The sequence below is a fragment of the Danio aesculapii genome, chromosome 6 (assembly GCF_903798145.1).
Source record: "Danio aesculapii chromosome 6, fDanAes4.1, whole genome shotgun sequence".
Lineage (NCBI taxonomy): Eukaryota > Metazoa > Chordata > Actinopteri > Cypriniformes > Danionidae > Danio > Danio aesculapii.
The window spans coordinates 62683852-62708851 of record NC_079440.1 but is presented as its reverse complement, the minus strand read 5'-3'; the positions used below and the strand labels follow the sequence as shown (position 1 = coordinate 62708851).

At 40.3% G+C, this 25000-nt stretch overlaps 1 protein-coding gene across 3 annotated transcripts in view; it reads right to left on the bottom strand.

Annotated features, from left to right (window-relative positions):
• The window catches only part of LOC130231211 (rho GTPase-activating protein 40), a 56276-nt gene that overhangs the window by 6481 nt on the left and 24795 nt on the right, over positions 1 to 25000 (bottom strand). For all 3 annotated transcript variants that reach the window (XM_056460691.1, XM_056460690.1, XM_056460689.1), the window contains exons 4-14: positions 20615 to 20693; positions 14270 to 14421; positions 11904 to 12069; positions 11554 to 11645; positions 8544 to 8621; positions 8303 to 8462; positions 7224 to 7306; positions 5979 to 6188; positions 5057 to 5200; positions 2879 to 3021; positions 2510 to 2565 (exon numbers count right to left, since the gene is read on the bottom strand). In XM_056460691.1, the coding sequence (XP_056316666.1) occupies positions 2510 to 2565; positions 2879 to 3021; positions 5057 to 5200; positions 5979 to 6188; positions 7224 to 7306; positions 8303 to 8462; positions 8544 to 8621; positions 11554 to 11645; positions 11904 to 12069; positions 14270 to 14421; positions 20615 to 20693 (1363 nt within the window). The remainder of the gene's footprint in view (positions 1 to 2509; positions 2566 to 2878; positions 3022 to 5056; positions 5201 to 5978; positions 6189 to 7223; positions 7307 to 8302; positions 8463 to 8543; positions 8622 to 11553; positions 11646 to 11903; positions 12070 to 14269; positions 14422 to 20614; positions 20694 to 25000) is intronic.

Sequence of the window (25000 nt, the reverse complement as noted above, 5' to 3'; positions counted from 1 at the left end):
CCGGCCCGGTCTGTCTGTCCGGGAAAAAAAGCATCTACTTTCAGAGAGTCACAGATCACAGCAGCGTCAATCAATAAGGCAGAAAAAAACGATAGGCTGCTAAGCCTTTTATGGGCCGATCAAATCATAAGACGATGATCAGCCCGGCCCAAAAAGTACGTCGGCCCACCGGGAAAGTGCCCGGTCTGCCAGATGGCCAGTCCGCCCCTGCGTGTGAGGATTATAGCGCGGTGGCAGCGGCGCCGCGCACACAGGGCTTCTATATGTGGGGATTGTTTACATCAGAGTGCGCATCAGTTCTGCGCAGCATATACGCAGTGTTTCTTCAAGCGGTTGATGGAAAATAAGCTAAGGCGCGTTCTAAGAATATAAATTCGGATCTGTTATTTTTCACGGTATTTTGAAGTGCCCGCGATAACAATATCGTGCATATTCATTACCGTGATTTATCGCATTACCGAATACCGGCACAAGCCTACTCATGAGCAATTCTTGATATTTTTCAAATATTTCTGTGATGTTTACTTGTGTTATCATTGACTAATTAAATTAGTTTGATGATCTGAAACATTACAGTGTGACAAACATGCAAAGAAAAAAAGAAAAGAAATCACTAAGGGGAAAATACTTTTGCACACCACGATAGATAGATAGAGAGATAAAGAGATAGATGGATGGACGGACAGACAGAGAGATAGATAGAAAGACAGATCGATAGATAGACAGAGATAGACGGATAGATAGATGGATGGATGGATAGACAGACAGATAGATGGATAGATAGACGGACGGATAGATAGACGGATAGATAGACTGATCGATAGATAGATAGATAGATAGATAGATAGATAGATAGATAGATAGATAGATAGATAGATAGATAGATAGATAGATAGATAGATAGATAGATAGATAGATAGATAGATAGATAGATAGATAGAGTTGGATGGATGGATGGATGGATGGACAGACAGACAGACAGAGATAGATAGAGAGAAAGATAGATAGAGATAGATAGATAGATAGATAGATAGATAGATAGATAGATAGATAGATAGATAGATAGATAGATAGATAGATAGATAGATAGATAGATAGATAGATAGATAGATAGATGGACAAACAGATGGATGGACGGATGGATAGATAGACGGATAGATAGATGGATGGATGGACAGACAGACAGATAGATGGACAGACAGATAGATAGATGGATGGACGGACAGAGATAGATAGATAGATAGATAGATAGATAGATAGATAGATAGATAGATAGATAGACGGATAGATAGACGGATAGATAGACGGATAGATAGATGGATGGATGGACGGACGGACGGACAGACAGTTAGATAGGTGGATGGATGGATGGATGGATGGATGGAATGATAGATAGATAGATAGATGGACAGATAGATTGATGGATAGATAGATAGATAGATAGATAGATAGATAGATAGATAGATAGATAGATAGATAGATAGATAGATAGACGGACGGACGGACGGACGGACGGACGGACGGACGGACGGACGGACGGACGGACGGATGGATGGATGGATAGATAGATAGATGGACAGATAAATGGACAGATGGATGGATAGATAGATGGATGCATAGATAGATAGACGGACGGACGGACGGATGGATGGACGGATGGATGGACAGATGAATGGATAGATAGATAGATAGATGGACAGATAGATGGACAGATGGATGGATAGATAGATAGATAGATAGATAGATAGATAGATAGATAGATAGATAGATAGATAGATAGATAGATAGATAGATAGATAGATAGATAGATAGATAGATATGTTTGTTCACATATATGATATTAATCTAAATATAAATACAGTACTGTGCTGTTTTGCTGGAATGTGTACATGCAGTTCATCTTCAATCATGTAATAAATCTAGCTACACATTATATAATATATTATTTTATTAAAATAATGAAACTAACTCAAACTTTAACCATGGTCAAAGTTTGAGTTAACTTTAATCACTCTGGTTTGTATATAAATATGTACACATAGATGCATTAGAGCTGCATGATATTAAAATAATCTGACATTGCGATATTTAGTTTTTCTGTGCTTTATATATTGAGTTATGATTATAATTTGACCAGATCAATTGAGCAGCTCTATTTGGAAATATTTCATTTATTTAGATAGGGATGACCAAGTCTTTTTCTATGCAGTGGATTTGCATAAATTATAATAAATTACAAGCTATATAAAGATAAAAGCTAAATAAATAGAAGTACTTTATGGTTTCCTCAGAATTTATGTACAAAAATTGAACAATCAAACATAAAATAGCATGATCATTGTATAAATGTACATTATAAATCATATTTAATGTCTTTTCATCTTTAATAAATAATCTAATCCTGTGACAGGACTATTGCAGATACACACACTGTGATATCGATGCTCAAACCATATATTGTGCAGCCCTAATATATATATATATACACATGTAATCTTTGTAAACTTACCGATATTCCCACCCACTTCATAAATGGCACAGTCTGGGTAGGTTGTTGAACCATTTCTGTGAAAAGTAAAAGAAAATTGAATTGAATTGAATTGAATTGTGTGTGTGTGTGTGTTTGTGTGGTCCTGGTATTTATCACAAGTATACCAATACCAATACATTTTGAGGATGTGATGTTTTTTTTTTGGTCCTCGTGAGGAAAATGGCTGATAAATCAGGCACAATGAAGTATTCTGAACATGTAAAAATGCCGAATGTTTGCTGTGAGGGTTGTGGAGAGGACCGATTATACAGTCTGTACAGACAGAAACAACCTTAGAGCTATGGGGAGAGACTATAAAACTTAATGTGTGTGTGTGTGTGTTGGTACCGTTTCAGGAGCCCCCTGCCGTTGTCAGAGGCGTGAAGCTCTTTATAAAACTGAGACATCAGATCTGAGGCACGAGAGTTAATGCTGAGACGAAACTCCATGGAGAAACTGACTTCACCCAGCTGGATCTTCACAGTACGACACTGCATAACACACACACACACACACACACACACACACGAGAAAAAAAGGTCAATAAATGATCATCATTATTACCCACAAACCGTCTAGTCTAGAGTATGAGTACAAGTCCAGAATATCTATAATATCAGTCCACAAATCTATATTTTATTACAGATCTTCGAAAGCTGGTGTCATGTATTATTTACATTTACAACTATACTCTGAGATGATGTTATTATCAATAATATACTGTTACTACAATACTTCAACTTAACTTTACAGAGAATCTGACATCCAACTCCAGTAATTACACTGCAAAACAGGTGAGTTTTCATCTTGTTTCTGGTCCAAATATCTAAACACTTTTAAATCAAGAAGCACTTTCTAGACGAGCAATAATATAGTCTTATTTTCAGCAATAATGAGTCAAAATGAAGTCAGTTTTCCCTTAAAACAAGCTTAACAATCTGCCAAGGGGGGGAGCAAATATTTGCAATATGTTAAAAATAAAACTATTGCCAGATTATTTAGCTTGTTTTAATGAAAACTCACTTCATTTTGACTCATTATTGCTGATTATATTATTGCTTGTCAAGAAAATGTTTCTTGATTTAATAATGAATAAATATTTGGACAAAAAACAAGACAAACACTAGCAAGAATAAATGTTTTGCAGTGTACATTTGATTTCCTCCTGCTTTTTTCCTGATTCGTGTTTGTGTTCTGGTCTGTCTTTAATGCTAACAGTGTCTAGATTCATCAGAAGTGTTTATTATACGAACACAAACACACTGTGATGTGAGCTTTCATACACATGTGCTCAATCAGGTCCTGTAAGCGAGTCTGATTGGGAGACTAAAGCCTGTAAAGGGATGATCCCATCAGCTGCTCATCCGCTCACGTTCTGTCGCTCTCTATTTCTCTCCTCGCTTAATCTGCACTTAAAGTCAATCAAGTTGAGCTTTATTGTCATTCTGCTGCATGTGTGGACACACAGAGGAACGAAATGTTGTCTCGCAGGACCAGGGAGCTACAGAAATAACATCGATATTAAACACGTCACCAGATAACATGTTTCTAAAGCTGCTGTTGTCCTAATGTTCACCACACTGCAAAAAAACTCAAGTCAAACCTCTTACTTAGAGATTTCTTCAGTGTCAATATCTAAATGGATTAAATCAATAATCCTTTTATAGACATACATAAAATATTTTCAAAATGAAGTGAGTCAAAATGAAGTGAGTAATTTCTTAAAGCAAGCTAAATAATCTGCAAATGGGGAAGGAAAATAATATAAATATATTTTCAAAGTAGATTTATTTTTCTGGGGCGTCACGGTGGCGCAGTGGGTAGCACAATCGCCTCACAGCAAGAAGGTCGCTGGTTTGAGCCTCGGCTGGGTCAGTTGGTGTTTCTGTGTGGAGTTTGCATGTTCTCCCCGTGGGTTTCCTTCGGTTTTCGGAGGAACACATGTGCTTTAGGGGAATTGGGTAAGCTAAAATTGTCCATAGTGTATGAGTGTGTGAATGAGTGTGTATGGGTGTTTCACAGTGATGGGTTGCAGCTGGAAGCGCATCTGCTGTGTGAAACATATGCTGGTGGTTCATTCCGCTGTGGTGACCCCTGATTAATAAAGGGAGTAAGCGGAAAAGAGAATGAATGAATGAATGAATTATTTTTCTTATTCCAGTGGGAGATTATGTTGCTTGTTTTAGGGTTAATCTCACTTTATTTTGGCTTATTATTTATAAAAACAAGACTATATTTTTTGCTTGTCAGAATGATTAGATCATTGGACTAGAAACAAGATTAAAACATACCAATTAATGCATTTTTGGCAGTGTTATTATTAAAATATTGTGCAAACGAGATATTTAATGTTGAAAATAGCTAGTAGTGCAAAACATAAACAGTTTTCCTGATTGAGTCCTTGTAGAATACAGTAAAGTGTCTGCTGCATATGCAGATTTGGACATTTGGTAGTTTGTCCAGCACACTCAGAAACACACTGGCTTTCCTTCATCATACAGCAGTTTTCATGCTGGTTTCTCTCACCTCTCCAGTGTTTTTGTCGGGTTTGTCTTTGCTGTCCGTGTGGATTTTCCTGAGCAGCTGTTTGATGCGTTTGTCGTAGAACTGATATCGGCGGCTGCTGTTCTCGTTCAGCTTCCTCACCTGACTTAGCAGGAAATTAGGAACCTACAGAACAATCAAGTCGAGTGTATTTGTACAGTGCTTTTCATAGTAATAGTCATTCAAAAGCAGCTTTACTAAAGGTGCATATTATTATTGAAGAAAGACTGGTGTTACTGACAAAATGAAGGAAGATTGACAAAAATCCCCGCCCTAAAGGACTGATTGCCCTGCCCTAATGGTATGATAGCCCGGCCCAAAGTATTGATAGCTCTACCCTAAATGACTGAGAGCCTCACCCTAAATTACTGATAGCCCCGCTAAATTCTGATAGCCTGCCCTAAAGGATTGATATCTCCACCCTAAATGACTGATTGCCCTGCCCTAAATGACTGATAGCCCACCCTAAATGACGGATAACCCCACCCTAAATGACTAATAACCTTGCCCTAAATGACTGATAGCCCCACCCTAAATGACTGATAGCCCCACCCTAAACGATTGATAGCCCCACCCTAAATGACTGATAGCCCCACCCTAAATGACTGATAGCCCCACCCTAAAGGATTGATAGCTCCACCCTAAATGACCGATAGCCCGCCATAAAGGATTGATAGCCCTGCCCTAAATGATGAATAGCCCCACCCTAAATCACTGATAGCCTCGCCTTAAATGACTGATAGCTCCACCCTAAATCACTGATCACTCCACCCTATTAGATGCTTGTCTAGAACATACTTTTTGTAGATATTTGGACTAGACACAAGACATAACCTCTAAGTAAGAGCAGCATTTGTGCAGAGCATCTCAAACACTGAAGCACACAGAGGACCGAATCTCTCACCGTCCACAGCAGGTCCTGGTATCGGATCAGGAGCCGCATGATGTCAGTGGCTCGCTCCGCCTGGCCCTTCTCTGGGCCGTCCACCGTCAGTTTACTGGGAACCGCTTTGTGCAAAAAGAGGTTTGGAGCCATAATGGTGGACACGGCCCACAGATTCATGCGGTTCCGACGCTCACAGCAAACCACCTTACTGAGAAACTCCAGCAGTGCCTGCAGAAACACACACCCACACACACACACACACACACCTCTGCTTTACACACTGCTTTAAAAATGCTTTTCTTCTAATGTGTGGGTAATAAAGTATTTTATTCATGCAATGTGTGTAACATTTGTCACAATTAACCACACTATTCATTCATTCATTCATTCATTCATTCATTTTCCTACGGCTTAGCCTCCTATTAATCAGGGGTCACAACAGCAGAACGAACCGCCAACTATTCCATCATATGTTTTACGCAGCGTATGCCCATCCAGCAGCAACCCAGTACTGGGAAACAACCATACACACTCATTCACACACACACACTCATACACTACGGCCAGTTTAGTTGATCAGTTCCCCTATAGGGCATGTGTTTGGACTGTGGGGGAAACCGGAGCACCCGGAGGAAACCCACACCAACACGGGGAGAACATGCAAACTCCACACAGAAACACTAACTAACCCAGCCGGGACTCGAACCAGAGACCTTCTTGCTGTGAGGCCACAGTGCTAACCACTGCGCCATCATGCTGCCCTTTAACTACCCTAATACAATAATTTTTCCACATGGTTTCACGGTTGCACTGTTTTATCATGGTAATGCCGTGGATTTTAGACATGCATTGTGTCAATACCAATGTTCAGACATTTACCATAGTAATACTAAGGTAGTTTTGAATTTGAGTTTTAACATATTTTATCTTCATCTTAGAGATTTATTCTCAAAATACTAATAAAATAGATGTTTTTTGTGTCACATAATGAAATTCGTTGGTGTCCAGTGTTGTTTCTAGCGGTCTGCACAGCTCCCAGATGACAGTATGATGATTTCCGGCTGAATGATCATTGGTGAAGAGCGTTTATGTGACTTTTCACATTCATCAACAGCAGGTCTTCAACATAAAGAGACGCAGTTATGTAAAGGGCGCTGCGCTTGAGTGAAGCTACACACACACGAACGCTCAGTGTGTTAATGAACTTTTCTTATGTAATGCCGCTGATGAGTCACGTCTATGTGTGTGTGTGTGTGTGTGTACCTTCAGTGTGTTTCTGTTGGGTTCTGGCAGCAGCAGAACAAGTAGATTCAACATGTGCAGCTTCTGCTTCAGGTCTGCGATATCTGTAGAAAGATTCAACAATTCAATTTAGACAGATTCTTCATGCTACACAAACATTTTAGAGGCGCACACTTTAAAAAGACTGACTAACAACAAGGGATGAGACAATAACTTGTTTTGATATGTTAGTTTTTAACAGCAGATGATGCTCTATGCTAGTTTTTACCATAGGTGTAATGCAGGGGTGCCCAAACTCAGTCCTGGAGGGCCGGTGTCCTGCATATTTTAGTTCCAACCCCAATTAGACACTCCTGAACGGCTAATACAGCTCTTTCAAGGTATTGAAATATTAAAAACGCATGAAGGTCATGTGACCATCAGGAAGAATGCAGCAACTCATTTCTCAGAGGACGCATTCTCTGTTCACGTGGTCTCCCGAGTTCGTTCTTCCGAGTTGACCTGGCAAGACTGGATTTTACAAGAACTCCAAGTCCATTTTCTGCATTCTTTGAATTGAGAAACAGCCAGAAACTTCAGGCAAGTGTGTTGAAGGAAGCTGGAGTTAAACTATGCAGGACACCTGCACTCCAGGACCGAGTTTGGGCACCCCTGGTGTAATGCATACAGCGCCATCTGTTGGAAACGAATCTCAACTAATTGTTTCAAGAGATAAATCACAGTGCATTTGGAAAATCTCAAAATCAATGCAGAATCAATTCAACATTGGCAATGCATGGATTTATTCCTCCGACTTCTACAATGACATTTATAGTTTAGCATTTTTAATTTACTAAAACTGCACCAGCATTACACACTGCTCTCCTGCCTGCCTGAATTGCCGGAATGCTCCATAGTTTGATATCAGAGCTTCTAATCCTTTACTTCATGACACGATCTACAATATAAAAAGCTCTACAGAAATAAAGATTAATTTAGCAATAAATAAATAAGAGCATTCAAAGCTCAGAGAATGCGTCTTCTTGTATCTCCTCTTGTAATAAATCCGCTCCTGTGATGCAGCTCGTTATCACAAGACCTGATTGAGAGCAGTCAGTCACCTCTGACAGCGCTGAATGTGTTGAGGTGTTCAGCGGTCAGCAGCGGTGCCGGGAGCTCACGGATGAACTTCTTCAGCAGCGCCGCAGCATCATTCGCACTGACCTCGTCCCAGCTGAAGGATCCACTGTAAAACGAGTTCTCCAACTGCTGCTGAAGAACCTGCCGTAAACACAACCACCATCAGCCTTCAGAACATCCTCTATTACACTAATACGTCAGAGAGGCTAATAATGGTGTTACTTTGATTCTGATCTGAGAGCCTGGAACTCGCAGGATCCCCTCAGAATCCAGACCCTTCTTTTCCAGGAATGACAGAAGCTGAAACAGAGACCAGGAAACAAGCATGAGTCTGGAAAAGATTACCTACAGTATATGTTAAAAGTTAAACTTCCTTCTTTTGAGAGAATTGACATATTTATGTACATTATATGTACTTTACATTCTGTCAGTGGAAATGGATTTTTATATACAGTTGTTTCTATCTACTGGTTTATTATCTTGAATAAACTAAGTAAAACAACATGCGCCGGTTTTGTTTTTGGGCTTTTTGTTTTCCTTTTGAAATGAAAAGATGTAAATATAATTGTGTCATTTTTTGTTACATCTCAAAATCAAGATCATTAAAAAAAATTAATAAATAAAAATAGCCTGAGGTCTTATGTTGGGTTCACACCAAATGAAAATGTAATTATTGCTCAAGTGAATACATACAAAAACATGTAAAAAATTAACATACATAAAATTAATGCAAATGCACAAATAGAAGCAAATATCATACACCCGGCGCAATAAGCAAGACGTCTTTGGCACGATTTGTTGCAATTTTCAGACCAACGCAATTCTAATTTTCCTGTTTTGCACCACGTTCTTTTCATAAATCCATTTGCGGCAGTCTATGGACTCATGGGTGTGCTGGTCTAAAAAGGAGGTGTGTTAAGGTGCATCGTTGGTACGTTGCTATTCTGAGGAACTAAAATGGACCAATAGACCAGCTGAAAGCAAATCTCTTTACAAATGAACAAGAATTAAAGGATTATTCAGTTTATTGATGACGATCTGCATCTGTATAATGTTATTATCAGTATTATTGATTATCTGCAGATTTATATTTGCTTAAATATAAACTAGTTTAGATTTGTCGTAGTTTTGGAGACGTCTGCATCACCATATGGGGCATCAGAACAGGACGTGTGTTTGGATATAACTCAGTGTTTTGACCACACTTCATTATTATTGATCATTTATTCCTCTGCTGGAGATTAGAACTGAATTTAGAAATAGTTTTGATCAAATCTTTGCGCTTAACAAAAGAAATTAAATCTGTGGGCTAATGAATGTGTTCAGTGGAGTGAGTTTCCACTGTTTCCTTACTCCACCAAAGTAAAGGAGTAAAGTAAAGAGAAAGTAAAGAGGCTTAATGGAGGAGGTTCGTTCTTTATCCTTGTGCTGCAGATGCTCTGTTTAACTGTTTTGAAGTGTTCAGTTTTTACACTTACAAAGTTGCCATGTAAATAGCAAAGGCACCATGGAGAGACACAGCTGACTCTTAAAGGGAATGAGAGACGAGACTCTGATTGGTTTAATGCAGGTTATGCTCAAAACACAACCAGAACTCATTAAGAGAATAAGCACAACCCTGTTAGACCATGCATCGGGCGTATTTTTCCATCCTTAAAATAGCAGAAGTGGATTCAGACATGACCTTAATGCTTTTGTGCCATGAGCTTTAGACTCTGCGCCTAGATCATTAAAATAGAGCCCAGAATGTGCAACATGTCAATGCATTTACTGCAATTCAGATTAGACAATGATCTGTCTGTTAGCTGTTTACTGAATGTTGTGGGCGTGGCTCTCAATTGTATGCAGATGAGCATAAGCTTGCAGAGGCGGAGTTTATGAGCACTAAACAAAGACTGATGTCTTAATTTACATTCTATCGTAAATTTATGTCTAAATAGTATTTGAAAATAAAATCAATGTGTCAAATCATAGCATGTCGAAATAAGTATCCCGGACTCATCTGGATGGTCTAATTGTTATTTCCAGAATAATATTTGTGTGTACTCTAATGGCTCAAGGCCATGGATCCCCAGCTCCATTGTCAGCATCCTTCCATTACAGAAGACTCAGCCAAGTCTGTGAGTTTGTGTGCTGTATACTTTATATGGTCCATGTAATCAGTCTTTGAGCAGCTCCCAGCTGTGTATGTGTGTAATCAAAGAAGAAAAGGAACAGGTGTGAGTGTGTGGTGCATGACAGGATTTGTAGTTCCGTTGGTGGCAAATTTGTAGTTCTCCGGTGATCTCTATGGACTACATTGCTGGTGATTGTGACAGCATGTTAAATGTGAATTCAATTAGAACTACAAACACAAGTAAAAAAAATTTAAGCAAACTACAAACATGGCGGATACACGAGATTGACTGTTACCTAGAGAGGCTTTGGTGAAGATATTCTTAATTATTATGTAACCTTCTGCAATACATTTATGTAACATGTTTCTCCTTATACTTTAATTTGCAACAAGAATGTAAACATTTATAAGTTGTGTTTGGTCATTAACGTCTGATTACATAATTCTGCGAACACCTGAGGAGATTTTTCTGTATAAAATACAGGTGAATGTCAGATTAACCTGCTGCTGCTGCTGCTTTAATAGTCATTCATTCATTTTCTTTTCGGCTTAGTCCCTTTATTAATCTGGGGTCGCCACAGCGGAATGAACCACCAACTTATCTAGCATATGTTTTACGTAGCGGATGCCCTTCCAGCTGCAACCCATCTCTGGGAAACACCCACACACACTCATGGACAATTTAGCCTACCCAATTCCCCTATAATGCATGTGTTTGGACTGTGGGGGAAACCGGAGCACCTGGAGGAAACCCACGCCAACACGGGGAGAACATGCAAACTCCACACAGAAACGCCTGCTTTAATATGGTCGGATATTAAATATTATACATATTATGATGATTGACAGGACATGTAACAGAATAACATCTATTAATGAGGTCGTAGTTTGTACCAAAGCTTGCATACTATTCTGTTACACACTCATAAGTCTAAACTTTTTAATCACAAAAAAGTACATATTTTAGGACATAGTATAATAAGACAAACTGGGATGCAAACATCCGGGTATTATACGTTTGATTAAACCTTACGAAGCCAAATGAATTGCTCACAATGAATTTTTAATGTAAAGCACAACTGGACAAATGTGACAGGAAATGATGTCATGACGTACTGTTTGCAGGAAGAGCGGGATCTGAGTGTTGGGTTTGTTCTTCTGATCGCTGTCCACCAATGAGGCGAGAGGAACGCCAAACAAACAGCTCTCTGAGTGGACAGAATTTTAAATTATTCGTCAAACAGATCAGAAGCAATGTGGTCATGTGACAGGAAACACTCCTAATTTAGGCAAGGGTTACAGTCTTGTTTCCAGACTCTTGTTGATCTTACTCTTTGAGATCAGATTGTGTAAGATTATTATGATTGTTTTTTTCTTCCTTAGTAATACTTAAAGTTAGGAGTTTACATGCAAATTTAATTTCTCCTGTTTGGAGTGTTGTGTTGTGCAGACAGGATCTCACTGACCGGGGATTTTCCTCTTGCAGGTTTTGTGTCGTTTGACCTCGAGCCCCAGCAGGTCACAGAGCGCCGTCATGTCGATCAGAGCCAGCTGACGAACCTTCTTCATGTCCTGCTGAGAGAGATCCTGCACCCGCGTCACTCCCAAACGGCACTGCGGACAGATGACCCGCTGCAGACACACACACACAGACAGATGGACAGAGGTGAGACGACACACTCTTTCATCTCTCTGACACTTTAACACACACTTACTTACAATCACTCTATATCTCTATATAAACACGGTGCATTTCTGAGTGTGCCTCACACAGGTGAGTGGGCCTGACAAACCACCTGTAGAATACACACTTTTTAACCGATACTTGCACCGAAATTAGATTTTTGGACTAGAAACAAGACAAAAACTCTAAAGAAAATCATTTGCTGCAGTGTGATGAGCTTTGTGTGTGTGTGTGTGCATCTGTGTGAGTTGTGTGTTCTTACCAGCAGTGAGCAGTCATCTCTCTTGCTGCTGCTGCTGTTGTTCTGTGTGTGTTTATACACTACCTGACAAAAGTATAGTGGTGGATCTCAGTTTTAAGAGCAACACATAATAACTGGACTTCTAGTTGATGGTGTGTGAAAGTGTCAGAAGGTGGATTTCTCTGCTGAATCATCTGTTGATCTGCATCAACCATCACTAACACTGCAGAAGACCTACTGGAACCCACATGGACCAAGATGCTCACAGAAATCAGTCAAGTTTGGTGAAGGAGAAAGCATGGTTTGGGGTTATATTCAGTATGGAGAGATCTGGAGAGTGGATGATCAACATCAACAGCCTGAGGTATCAAGACATTTGTGCTGCCCATTACATTACAAACCACAGGAGAGGGACAATTCTCCAGCAGGATAGCGCTCCTTCTCATACTTCAGCCTCCACATTAAAGCTCCTGAAAGCAGAGAAGGTCAAGCTGCTCCATGATTGGCCAGCCCAGTCACCAGACATGAACATTATTGAGCACGTCTGGGGTAAGCTGAAGGAGGAGGCGTTGAAGATGAACACAAAGACTCTTGATGAACTCTGGGAGTCCTGCATTTCTTCATCATTCCAGATGACTTTATTAATCAGTGATTTGAGTCATGTCAGAGATGTATGGATGCAGTCCTCCAAGCTCATGATGGAGTCAGACACAATATTCATTCTGTTTCCACTGCAGCATGAGCACATATTCTATACTGGACATTATTGAAGGTTCAGTGAGCAGACTTTAGTCTAAGCAGAGTCTGACCGCACTGTCCTAATGAAATCATTAATAATCAAGACATGATCAGATTATATTGTGCTCAAATAAGCCTCATCTAGAGGCCTTTACCTTTCATATAAGACACTTCTGATACACAATCATCAACTAGAATTCTAGAGGTAAGCTTAGGGCCCCGGGGAATTAGGGTCCCCCGACCAATGCCAAGAAGCCTATATTAATCATAAAGCTCTTTTATAAATTCTCTATCATGTGTTGTAAAATCTGTCTATAACTGTTAAGTTTTTAATATCATTACTTTTCAAAACCTGGGGCCCCCGTGAATAATGGTATGTTCCATCTGTATTGCACACGAGGTGTGAGCACATCATACCTATCAAAGAGATTACTGCTAGCCGGTGTTGCCAACTTAGCGATTTTTCAGTTCCCCCTGGCGCCAAATAAAAAATAAAGCGACTAGCGAATCATCTTAGGTGTTTCTGGAGATTTTTAGAGACTCTCATGTGTCCATGCTGTACCGTTCCTAATGTTACCGTCAGTCTCCCCCCCCTGCCTCGGAACACTCAAAGGCGGCACAGGGCCACACAGCCGTCTCACACACCTGCAGCATTGAGAGCAGATCATTCCTCTGCATACTGACAAATGATTTAGCATCGCGAGTGTGAGGTATTTCCCTGGTACAGTCAGGGAAAACCGATCTGCTTAGAAGAAGGTTTAACCTTTAAGAAAGTCCAAACACACCTGGGCCAGCTGATCAAGCTCTTACTAGGCTTTTTAGAAACATCCGTGCAGGTGTGTTGAGACAAGTTGGAGCTAAAATCTGCAGCACACCAGCCATCCAGGACTGAGTTTGGACACCCCTGTACATAGTTTATGGACTTGTTTTTTTTTCTTTGTGAATTTATTGCTTTTAATTTTACATTAGGAAGATAAAGGTTCCTATAAATATTAAAATATATAAAATCTACTTCATATATGAATAATAATATGTATATTTTTTTAGTTTTTAACAGTTTATTTTTCAAAAATTCTAGGGCGTCATACCTGAAATTGCTTAGGGCCCCTAAATCACTAAATCCGCCCCCATGTGTGTGTGTGTGTGTGTGTGTGTGTGTGTGTTCTCACCGGCAGTGAGCCATCGTCTCTCCTGCTGCTGCTGCTGTTCTTCTGTGGGAGTTTTGCTTGTTTCAGAATAATGGCCGCTTGTTCACAATACGCCACATCTGTGATGAAGATCTCCTCCATCTGCAGGCCCTGAGTGTCCTGACCACTGACAGCTACACACACACACACACACACACACAATGTTAAGAGCTGTTTCCATTGACAGTGTGAAGCGTTCGCTATCTGATCAATTTGAATATCATTTGCATATGAAAAGGCAGGAAATTGCATCTTGTGTTGAAAGGGCAGACGCTGCGTTGAAGAGCGCCGCGTGGCAGAGTACAGTTCCAATCTGAAGCAGTTGAGCATTATTAAACACACATACACTCCGATATCCACTGCTGAACACAAGCCTGAGTAACAGAACAGGCTCGAGCCACGCTTGAGTCCCACAGGACCAATACAGTTACAGTGTGTGTTACGCTTCTGTCACCACTCAAACAGAAGAGCAGCTGTGATATCAAAACACTTGAAGATTATAAGTCATGCTGATTTTGTGTGCGTGTGTGTGTTGCTATGCGGTTGTTCTGACTGTTGTTTGTGTGTTGCTATGCGGTTGTTCTGACTGTTGTTTGTGTGTTGCTATGCGGTTGTTCCGACTGTTGTTTGTGTGTTGCTATGCGGTTGTTCTGACTGTTGTTTGTGTGTTGCTATGCGGTTGTTCTGACTGTTGTTTGTGTGTTGCTATGCAGCTGTTCTGACTGTTGTTTGTGTGTTGCTATGCGGTTGTTCTGACTGTTGTTTGTGTGTTGCTATGCGGTTGTTCCGACTGTTTGTGTTGCTATGCGGTTGTTCTGACTGTTGTTTGTGTGTTGCTATGCGGTTGTTCTGACTGTTGTTTGTTTGTTGCTATGTGGTTGTTCTGACTGTTGTTTGTGTGTTGCTATGCGGTTGTTCTGACTGTTGTTTGTGTGTTGCGCATGCGGTTGTTCTGACTGTTGTTTGTGTGTTGCCATACGGTTGTTCTGACTGTTGTTTGTTTGTTGCTATGTGGTTGTTCTGACTGTTGTTTGTGTGTTGCTATGCGGTTGTTCTGACTGTTGTTTGTGTGTTGCTATGCGGTTGTTTCTGACTGTTGTTTGTGTGTTGCCATGCGGTTGTTCTGACTGTTGTTTGTGTGTTGCTATGCGGTTGTTCTGACTGTTGTTTGTGTGTTGCGCATGCGGTTGTTCTGACTGTTGTTTGTGTGTTGCTATGCGGTTGTTCTGACTGTTGTTTGTGTGTTGCGCATGCGGTTGTTCTGACTGTTGTTTGTGTGTTGCTATGCGGTTGTTCTGAATGTTGTTTGTGTGTTGCTATGCGTTTTTTCTTACTGTTGTTTGTGTGTTGCTATGCGGTTGTTCTGACTGTTGTTTGTGGGTTGCTATGCGGTTGTTCTTACTGTTGTTTGTGTGTTGCTATGCGGTTTTTCTTACTGTTGTTTGTGTGTTGCTATGCGGTTGTTCTGACTGTTGTTTGTGTGTTGCTATGCGGTTTTTCTGACTGTTGTTTGTGTGTTGCTATGCAGTTGTTCTGAATGTTGTTTGTGTGTTGCTATGCGGTTTTTCTTACTGTTGTTTGTGTGTTGCTATGCGGTTTTTCTTACTGTTGTTTGTGTGTTGCTATGCGGTTGTTCTGACTGTTGTTTGTGTGTTGCTATGCGGTTGTTCTGACTGTTTGTGTGTTGCTATGCGGTTTTTCTTACTGTTGTTTGTGTGTTGCCATGCGGTTGTTCTGACTGTTGTTTGTGTGTTGCCATGCGGTTGTTCTGACTGTTGTTTGTGTGTTGCTATGCGGTTGTTCTGACTGTTGTTTGTGTGTTGCTATGCAGTTGTTCTGACTGTTGTTTGTGTGTTGCCATGCGGTTGTTCTGACTGTTGTTTGTGTGTTGCTATGCGGTTGTTCTGACTGTTGTTTGTGTGTTGCCATGCGGTTGTTCTGACTGTTGTTTGTGTGTTGCTATGCGGTTGTTCTGACTGTTGTTTGTGTGTTGCTATGCGGTTGTTCTGACTGTTGTTTGTGTGTTGCTATGCGGTTGTTCTGACTGTTGTTTGTGTGTTGCTATGCGGTTGTTCCGACTGTTGTTTGTGTGTTGCTATGCGGTTGTTCTGACTGTTGTTTGTGTGTTGCTATGCGGTTGTTCTGACTGTTGTTTGTGTGTTGCTATGCAGCTGTTCTGACTGTTGTTTGTGTGTTGCTATGCGGTTGTTCTGACTGTTGTTTGTGTGTTGCTATGCGGTTGTTCCGACTGTTTGTGTTGCTATGCGGTTGTTCTGACTGTTGTTTGTGTGTTGCTATGCGGTTGTTCTGACTGTTGTTTGTTTGTTGCTATGTGGTTGTTCTGACTGTTGTTTGTGTGTTGCTATGCGGTTGTTCTGACTGTTGTTTGTGTGTTGCGCATGCGGTTGTTCTGACTGTTGTTTGTGTGTTGCCATACGGTTGTTCTGACTGTTGTTTGTTTGTTGCTATGTGGTTGTTCTGACTGTTGTTTGTGTGTTGCTATGCGGTTGTTCTGACTGTTGTTTGTGTGTTGCTATGCGGTTGTTCTGACTGTTGTTTGTGTGTTGCCATGCGGTTGTTCTGACTGTTGTTTGTGTGTTGCTATGCGGTTGTTCTGACTGTTGTTTGTGTTTTGCGCATGCGGTTGTTCTGACTGTTGTTTGTGTGTTGCTATGCGGTTGTTCTGACTGTTGTTTGTGTGTTGCCATGCGGTTGTTCTGACTGTTGTTTGTGTGTTGCTATGCGGTTGTTCTGACTGTTGTTTGTGTGTTGCTATGCGGTTGTTCTGACTGTTGTTTGTGTGTTGCTATGCGGTTGTTCTTACTGTTGTTTGTGTGTTGCTATGCGGTTGTTCTGACTGTGTTTGTGTGTTGCTATGCGTTTTTTCTTACTGTTGTTTGTGTGTTGCTATGCGGTTGTTCTGACTGTTGTTTGTGGGTTGCTATGCGGTTGTTCTTACTGTTGTTTGTGTGTTGCTATGCGGTTTTTCTTACTGTTGTTTGTGTGTTGCTATGCGGTTGTTCTGACTGTTGTTTGTGTGTTGCTATGCGGTTTTTCTGACTGTTGTTTGTGTGTTGCTATGCAGTTGTTCTGAATGTTGTTTGTGTGTTGCTATGCGGTTTTTCTTACTGTTGTTTGTGTGTTGCTATGCGGTTTTTCTTACTGTTGTTTGTGTGTTGCTATGCGGTTGTTCTGACTGTTGTTTGTGTGTTGCTATGCGGTTGTTCTGACTGTTTGTGTGTTGCTATGCGGTTTTTCTTACTGTTGTTTGTGTGTTGCCATGCGGTTGTTCTGACTGTTGTTTGTGTGTTGCCATGCGGTTGTTCTGACTGTTGTTTGTGTGTTGCTATGCGGTTGTTCTGACTGTTGTTTGTGTGTTGCTATGCAGTTGTTCTGACTGTTGTTTGTGTGTTGCCATGCGGTTGTTCTGACTGTTGTTTGTGTGTTGCTATGCGGTTGTTCTGACTGTTGTTTGTGTGTTGCCATGCGGTTGTTCTGACTGTTGTTTGTGTGTTGCTATGCGGTTGTTCTGACTGTTGTTTGTGTGTTGCTATGCGGTTGTTCTGACTGTTGTTTGTGTGTTGCTATGCGGTTGTTCTGACTGTTGTTTGTGTGTGGCTATGCGGTTGTTCCGACTGTTGTTTGTGTGTTGCTATGCGGTTGTTCTGACTGTTGTTTGTGTGTTGCTATGCGGTTGTTCTGACTGTTGTTTGTGTGTTGCTATGCAGCTGTTCTGACTGTTGTTTGTGTGTTGCTATGCGGTTGTTCTGACTGTTGTTTGTGTGTTGCTATGCAGTTGTTCCGACTGTTGTTTGTGTTGCTATGCGGTTGTTCTGACTGTTGTTTGTGTGTTGCTATGCGGTTGTTCTGACTGTTGTTTGTTTGTTGCTATGTGGTTGTTCTGACTGTTGTTTGTGTGTTGCTATGCGGTTGTTCTGACTGTTGTTTGTGTGTTGCGCATGCGGTTGTTCTGACTGTTGTTTGTGTGTTGCCATACGGTTGTTCTGACTGTTGTTTGTTTGTTGCTATGTGGTTGTTCTGACTGTTGTTTGTGTGTTGCTATGCGGTTGTTCTGACTGTTGTTTGTGTGTTGCTATGCGGTTGTTCTGACTGTTGTTTGTGTGTTGCCATGCGGTTGTTCTGACTGTTGTTTGTGTGTTGCTATGCGGTTGTTCTGACTGTTGTTTGTGTGTTGCGCATGCGGTTGTTCTGACTGTTGTTTGTGTGTTGCTATGCGGTTGTTCTGACTGTTGTTTGTGTGTTGCCATGCGGTTGTTCTGACTGTTGTTTGTGTGTTTGCTATGCGGTTGTTCTGACTGTTGTTTGTGTGTTGCTATGCGGTTGTTCTGACTGTTGTTTGTGTGTTGCTATGCGGTTGTTCTTACTGTTGTTTGTGTGTTGCTATGCGGTTGTTCTGACTGTGTTTGTGTGTTGCTATGCGTTTTTTCTTACTGTTGTTTGTGTGTTGCTATGCGGTTGTTCTGACTGTTGTTTGTGGGTTGCTATGCGGTTGTTCTTACTGTTGTTTGTGTGTTGCTATGCGGTTTTTCTTACTGTTGTTTGTGTGTTGCTATGCGGTTGTTCTGACTGTTGTTTGTGTGTTGCTATGCGGTTTTTCTGACTGTTGTTTGTGTGTTGCTATGCAGTTGTTCTGAATGTTGTTTGTGTGTTGCTATGCGGTTTTTCTTACTGTTGTTTGTGTGTTGCTATGCGGTTTTTCTTACTGTTGTTTGTGTGTTGCTATGCGGTTGTTCTGACTGTGTTTGTGTGTTGCTATGCGGTTGTTCTGACTGTTTGTGTGTTACTATGCGATTTTTCTTACTGTTGTTTGTGTGTTGCCATGGGGTTGTTCTGACTGTTGTTTGTGTGTTGCCATGCGGTTGTTCTGACTGTTGTTTGTGTGTTGCTATGCGGTTGTTCTGACTGTTGTTTGTGTGTTGCTATGCAGTTGTTCTGACTGTTGTTTGTGTGTTGCCATGCGGTTGTTCTGACTGTTGTTTGTGTGTTGCTATGCGGTTGTTCTGACTGTTGTTTGTGTGTTGCTATGCGGTTGTTCTGACTGTTGTTTGTGTGTTGCTATGCGGTTGTTCTGATTGTGTTTGTGTGTTGCTATGCGGTTGTTCTGAGTTTTTTGTGTGTTGCTATGTGGTTGTTCTGACTGTTGTTTGTTTGTTGCTATGCGGTTGTTCTGACTGTTGTTTGTGTGTTGCCATGCGGTTGTTCTGACTGTTGTTTGTGTGTTGCCATGCGGTTGTTCTGACTGTTGTTTGTGTGTTGCCATGCGGTTGTTCTGACTGTTGTTTGTGTGTTGCCATGCGGTTGTTCTGACTGTTGTTTGTGTGTTGCTATGCGGTTGTTCTGACTGTTGTTTGTGTGTTGCCATGCGGTTGTTCTGACTGTTGTTTGTGTGTTGCTATGCGGTTGTTCTGAATGTTGTTTGTGTGTTGCTATGCGGTTGTTCTGATTGTGTTTGTGTGTTGCTATGCGGTTGTTCTGAGTTTTTTTGTGTGTTGCTATGTGGTTGTTCTGACTGTTGTTTGTTTGTTGCTATGCGGTTGTTCTGACTATTGTTTGTGTGTTGCTATGTGGTTGTTCTGACTTTTTTGTGTGTTGCTATGCGGTTGTTCTGACTGTTGTTTGTGTGTTGCTATGTGGTTGTTCTGACTATTGTTTGTGTGTTGCTATGCGGTTGTTCTGAATGTTGTTTGTGTGTTGCTATGCGGTTGTTCTGATTGTGTTTGTGTGTTGCTATGCGGTTGTTCTGAGTTTTTTGTGTGTTGCTATGTGGTTGTTCTGACTGTTGTTTGTTTGTTGCTATGCGGTTGTTCTGACTATTGTTTGTGTGTTGCTATGTGGTTGTTCTGACTTTTTTGTGTGTTGCTATGCGGTTGTTCTGACTGTTGTTTGTGTGTTGCTATGCGGTTGTTCTGACTATTGTTTGTGTGTTGCTATGTGGTTGTTCTGACTTTTTTGTGTGTTGCTATGCGGTTGTTCTGACTGTTGTTTGTGTGTTGCTATGCGGTTGTTCTGACTATTGTTTGTGTGTTGCTATGTGGTTGTTCTGACTTTTTTGTGTGTTGCTATGTGGTTGTTCTGATTGTGTTTGTGTGTTGCTATGCTGTTGTTCTGATTGTTTTTAGTGTGTTGCTGTACGGTTGCTATGGTGGTTTGGCATTGCGATTATACTATGCTTTCAGTGCTTTGTAGTTGCTATTTCCTATTATTTTAAAGCTTCTTTGCATTTCAGTAGAAAAGAAAAGTGTGTGTGTGTGTGTGTGTGTGTGTGTGTGTGTGTGTGTGTGTGTGTGTATAAGTGAGTGTGTGTACCTGATCGTTGTGTCTTTGTCACACTCTCCATGTTTCTGAATGTGTCAGACTCGCTGTTGTACGTCTCAGAATCTGCTGACTGAATAGAAAACATTTATTTACACACACACACGTATACACACAATGCGTTATCAGTGTGTGATGAACAGAACTGAAGCCATTATTCAGATGTGGCTGATATGATCTCACATGACGTGAATGTGTTTTGTCTGCTGCACACACACACACACACACACACACACACACACACACACACACACACACACACACACACACACACACACAGGCCTTTACAAATGCCACGAGTGACTGTTTCTCCACATAGGCATTGTCCTGCTGCCATGATATAACAATAAACACCAGCATATCTACACTCTTGAGTTGATTTTACACATGCAAGCAAATCTGATGCATGTCAGCTGTGCATGACGCCTTTTCAGTTCCACTATCAAAGCCAAATCCTAATTTTACTACCCATTTAAACAGTCTTAGAGGTCATTGGAACAGTGGGCAGTGGAATGAAGAAAAATAAGGCTCTGAAAAAGTGACATTTCGCATCAGGTCTGCAGAAAGAGCGTGTTCACACAGAAAAGCAACAGCAAAGCAGCACAATTAAATAAAGAATGCAGCTTGCTTAAAATAATTACAATAAATGTAATTTTATTGATATGCAAATGTGTGCTCATGTTAATATGACTTCAGTCTTATTCAAATACAAATGCATCACATTTTTTAAAACCACACATATTATAGTTTCAAATATGATACAAAACATTTCATTAACTTTCAATTTTCATTTATTTAAATGTCTTTTTGCACAGTGCTGCGTGACAGATTGCAGCAAAGTGACATTTCACTCAGTAATGACAATTTACTCCTTATTTACTCATCTTCAAGTGTTTACAAACCTTCATGAGTTTCTTTTTTCTGTATTCTGCAACTAGTTTCTTGGCCAAATATCCTTCATTCATTCATTTTCTTTTCAGCTTAGTCGCTTTATTAAAGGGGGGTTGCCACAGCGGAATGAACTGCCAACTTATCTAGCATTTGTTTTATGCAGCGGATGCCCTTCCAGCCTCAACCCATCACTAGGAAACACCCATACACACTCATTCACACACTCATACACTACAGACAATTTAGCCTACCCAATTCACCTGTACCGCATGTCTTTGGACTGTGGGGGAAACCGAAGCACCCGGAGGAAACCCACGTGAACTAAATCGTTGTGATCTTTGAAATATTGAAATATCTACAAATCTTAAATCAAGAAGCATTTTCTAGACCAGCAAAAAATATTGTCTTGTTTTCAGAATCAAAATTAAAATTAGAGTTAAAACAAGCAAATAATAATAATAATCTGATCTCAAAAGGAGATAAAATCCTTAAATTTTAGGTGCGTTTGACTTGATGCAGCGCTGTGCAGACCGATCGAAATCTGTCTTAAAGCGGTGCATACCGGTTAGAAATTTTGTCCAGATTGATGATGCGCCCTGATGATGCGCCGACACCACGTGATTGTCACATGTGGCATCAAAGTACAGCGTCAGCACTCCGAGATCAGACGACTGATTCAGCCAGTGCAGCATCTGAAGAGCGACTGCAGGAGCTGCGATGACGACACCGATATAACACGATTGGCCAAGTTCACCGCACGACGACAAACACGTGTGTTTCAGGTTTATTATTGGACAAATTCCATCTCACAAATTTCACAACAACAGTTCTCTTTTTATCCCCTCTCTATCTTGTCCACATCATGCTAAATATATTAAAACTATATATGCTAAATTAAAACACTACAAATATTTTACTGCAGTAATCATCTTTTAATCAGCCTTTTTTAATACAGCCTACTGTATTCAGCTCCATAAAGGACTTAAATGATATATTTTAGTAAATAACCTAAATATCAACTCATAAGTCTTACAGACGTGGAATAAAATAATTATCATCATTGATCCTGTAAAGGTTTCTTAACAAATTAAGTTAAATAACTATTTTATTAAATATATATATATAAATATGATTATAAAATATTTTATTCCCTGTCAAGCCGTTTATGCAGATACTTTAAAAGTGACACTGATGTACCAGCTCTTTCTGGGAAATGTCTACATAAAGAGTAGCTTATTTTGCTCCTTCTGTTCAATCTTTTTGGATTAAAGTGCTTTTTTAAAAGTGCTTTCATTATCTAAGATAATGCAATTCGTGGATTTTTATGTGCCCTCTCGTTTCCCCCTGATTTCTCATGCGTTTGTTATATAGGCTACTTAAACTTAATTCATAATTCCCTTATTGTTTACAAATGAACTGTAGTTTGTAGAGACTGTTTTCTGATTTATTTGTACTGTATGTATTTTGTTCATTCATTCATTTTCTTTTCAGCTTAGTCCCTTTATTAATCAGGGGTCACCACAGCGGAATGAACCACCAACTTATCTAGAATATGTTTTACACAGTGGATGCCCTTCCAGCTGCAACCTATCACTGGGAAACACCCATACACACTCATACACTATGAACAATTTTAGCTTACCCAATTCCCCTATAGCGCGTGTGTTTGGACTGTTGGCAAAACCGGAGCACCTGGAGGAAACCCACGCCAACACGGGGAGAACATGCAAACTCCACACAGAAACACACACTGACCCAGCCAGGGTTTGAACCAGTGACCTTCTTGCTGTGAGGCAATTGTGCTACCCACTGCGCCACTGTGCTGCCCTTTGTTGTTATTGCAATAAATAAATAAATCAATGATCATGCCCTGTGATCGATCATCATGACTGCTGCAACTTTGAGCCCCAAAGTGTCCAACCTGACGCTCCGTTTTCAACTCCGCCCCCGCTTGCGCTTGGCTAATCTCATTGATCACCGGCTGCAGCCGTGCTTCATATCGAATGCACCTAATGACTCTTTATTCCTAAAAACAAGACAATATTTCTTGCTTGTCTACAAAATGCTTCTTTATTTAAAAGTTTTTAGATATTCAGACTAGAAACAGGACAAAAACTCTGAGTAAGAAAAGCATTTTCACAGTACACCCTGCAGCAGAGGGGTCATCAGATGCTAGATTATTGGGAGTGTGTACACTAAAATCCACCCTATAAATCATAAGCACTTTGAGTGATCAATTTGTTCTCAGATTCTCTGTAAAGTGACGTAACTGGTGTTTCCCCATTGACGCGCCCTGATGAGCAGTTAACACTCCGCCATTGTTTCTCAATGATGCCAAACCTCAGCGTTTGAGGAGTTCGGGTGTAGGATGAGATAATGAACATCGTAGTCATCATTATTATGATTATTACACCCTTTAGATTACTCATACTATATGTAGGCCTATGCACACAGACTCTGCACACACAGATTTACTAACCATCATTTTGCTTGTTTTAATGAAAAACTCTCTTCGTTTAGACTCATTATTTCTGAAAACAACACTATAGTTTTGCTTGTCTAGAAAATGCAGTGCTTCTCACAGGTCTGAACTTTACGTGCGGTGGTAACCATATTGAAACACACCTTTAACCCACATCACATAAAAAATTAACTATATACGACAAACAAAACAGAATTAGATATTTAACACTATTTTTATTATTATCTGTTTTAAACATCTCCTTTTCAATGGGTTAAAGTAATAAAAAGACTTGAAATAAATAAAAAGTATCCACTATTTCTCTTCTATGTTATTTAGGAGCCATGTGCACCCACGGACAGATAAAATCTGCTTCTCTCAGGTTCAGGTTGCTTTATTGGCATGACATGTTGTACAGTATTGCCAAAGCATTTTATATGTATAAAGTATATCATATATTGACACCATCATTAAAGAATTGCTTTTTTAATGTTTAATGCGACTGTGCACATAAAATTGACGACAGCTTAAAAAATGAAAGCAAAAGCAAATCCTGGACATTTTAGTAAATTTAGAAACCCCAGCCAGACACAAAACAGAGGGGTCTCTGTGGGACTGTGGGAGTGTTGACAGCTCTCCCGCACACAGGACGAGCAGTATGAAATGGGTAAAGGAGAGAATATTTTCATCTACTTAATCACTCACAGATATACTGGACAGATACAAATAAAGTAAAAGGATGATAATAATAGTACAAAATGTGTCACTAAATATACTTGGGCAGCCCTTAATATACCTGGGGTGTGTTTCCCAAACAAAGATGTAACTCACAGCTGAACTATCACAGTACGATGCATTATTTGGAAAAAGATCGATGTAGTGACGAGTGTTTCTCGAAACCGTAGTTTCTCTGTCGCAGATTCATTGTTTGAACCATGTTAGTTATAACATAAAATGCCCATAATGATGCCTAAACAGGGTGGAGTAACTACTTCAGAGCAGAACCCCATCATTTCTTTGTGCAAATG